We start from the raw sequence: 1,924 nt of genomic DNA, 5'->3' as shown, positions 1-1,924 counted from the left end.
ATGCTTTCAGATACTTCATGACATGACAATATGCAACGGACCTGCAAGGCATGTAACCTGCGAGATCAAATGTTTCGTTTTCTCTTGAGGAAAATCAACAAAAAGACATAGCCTTCCTGGATCATACACTAATGCACCGTCCCTTTTCACTTCAATTTAACAAGTGTCACATCAAAGCTTGTCATCTCTAGACCGACACTCATGTCGTCTGAAATGGCTCCACGCAGGGCTGCACGCAACGACGCCCCGGATTGCGACTCATTAGGAAGAGTACCCCGCCTAATAATAAGGACACAACTCGCAAAATAAATTGCCAATCAAAACACATCCAGCCCGAGCCCTTGTGCTCGTGTCTGAGTCTGAAGATCCTCGAGCCATAATGGATCACATCCCCTCCTGAACTTTCTCATTTTTTGTGGTCCAACATTACGCAGCGTGGACTACGATAAAGGCTACAATATATTGAGAGGGAACGTATTTCGTTGAAGTGTTTATTTTATGACTTGAAATTTGAAAAAGGCACTTTTATTTCTTTCTTCGCTCTCAAACATCAAGTATAGACATTAGTTCGTAGTCAGACGATACCACAAACAAACCCTGTGGACTGTAGGACAACGTCGCTTTACGAACTTTTTTCCAGAATGCTTATTCATAGCGTGCACGTGCTGGCGGTGGCCGCGGGTCTTACCTGGCAGCAGGGCACGACGGCTAACATCACCAGTAGGAACATGGCACTGAAGAGATGCATTGTAGTTGGAATGACAGCGTCCCACTTGATCCCACAAATGTGTTGCTTGTCTCTGCTTTTTTCTCCCCCCGCGGGTCCTTTTATTGGCTCGACTTCTTCAGATATATGGTGATGTTGTTCGATATTCCTCTGCTGCTCGGCCGGGTGTGCAACACAACCAACCTCATCACCAGCCAGTGCACTGGGTTAATTCTACACACGGACGCAGATCAGCCCCTTTTTTTTTGGCTTGATAAAAAAATTACCAGCTTTGTCCTTTTTTAGAGTCGCATTAAACGTTTAGTGGGAAAGATCAAGGCAAACTCACTCGCGAGGGTCCTCTGCTTGACCAGAAAATAGGAACGAAAGGTTAAAAAAAGATGTAAGGAGCCGTTGTGTATCCTTCAAATCGCTATTCAGCGAGAAAATGCAGGAGTCAGAGGTTGGAAGGTGAATGCTGTGCTTGCAACGCGCCGTCGCTAGGAGCAGCACGCATACGATTCAAAGAAGTGCCGCTCCACGATGCAGCCAAGCTCATTCGTGCGCAGTCGCGCGCACGTGTGTGCGTGTATGTTTGCGTGTGTGTGTTTGTGTGTGTGTGTGTGTGTGTGTGTGTGTGAGAGAGAGAGAGAGAGAGAGAGAGAGAGAGAGAGAGAGAGAGAGAGAGAGAGAGAGAGAGAGGGGAGGGATGGTGGTGGTGGTGGTGTTCGACTGATCAGAGACCGAGAGAAGATAAAGACAGATACAGTGGAAGGTGACAGTTTCTATTTTTTTTAACCTCACAATTTCGATTTCCGGTAGAGGGACTAATCCCAGTGACGGGGATGGGTTGACATTTAGCATGATGTTTGTGTGTTAACAAGTGATGGCTGCGTCAGATAGCTATGTGCATTGTAACAGATTCATTCACTGATTGCGAAACCACATGAATAACATCAATTCATAAAATTCCAATTAAAATGTACAATGCAGATGAGCTTTCAGGGGTCTCGAGAAGATTATTATTGTTCTGATAATGGCAGGAGATAATGAATGTCATTAGCCAATGGGATAATTAAATCACTGTAAAGAATTTCAATGCAGCTTCTTTTCAGACCTAGTGTCTATTGGGATCAGAGCATATGTTTTCTGTATAATAGGTTTGTTTGTTTGTTAGTTTTGTGTGTGTGTGTGTGTGTGTGTGTCTGTGTGTGTGTG

At 44.8% G+C, this 1,924-nt stretch overlaps 1 protein-coding gene across 1 annotated transcript in view; it reads right to left on the bottom strand.

The window, feature by feature from the left end:
- olfm2a (olfactomedin 2a) overlaps positions 1-1,258 on the bottom strand; it is a 102,458-nt gene extending 101,200 nt beyond the window's left edge. Inside the window, exon 1 of the mRNA XM_030349069.1 lies at positions 689-1,258. Coding sequence (XP_030204929.1) covers positions 689-748 — 60 coding nt within the window. The 5' untranslated portion in view covers positions 749-1,258. The remainder of the gene's footprint in view (positions 1-688) is intronic.
- Between the last annotated feature and the right edge of the window lie 666 nt (positions 1,259-1,924).

Source organism: Gadus morhua, chromosome 2 (assembly GCF_902167405.1).
Source record: "Gadus morhua chromosome 2, gadMor3.0, whole genome shotgun sequence".
NCBI classification, from domain to species: domain Eukaryota; kingdom Metazoa; phylum Chordata; class Actinopteri; order Gadiformes; family Gadidae; genus Gadus; species Gadus morhua.
Note: the sequence above shows the minus strand (reverse complement) of the source record. Positions and strands in the feature narration are given on the sequence as shown.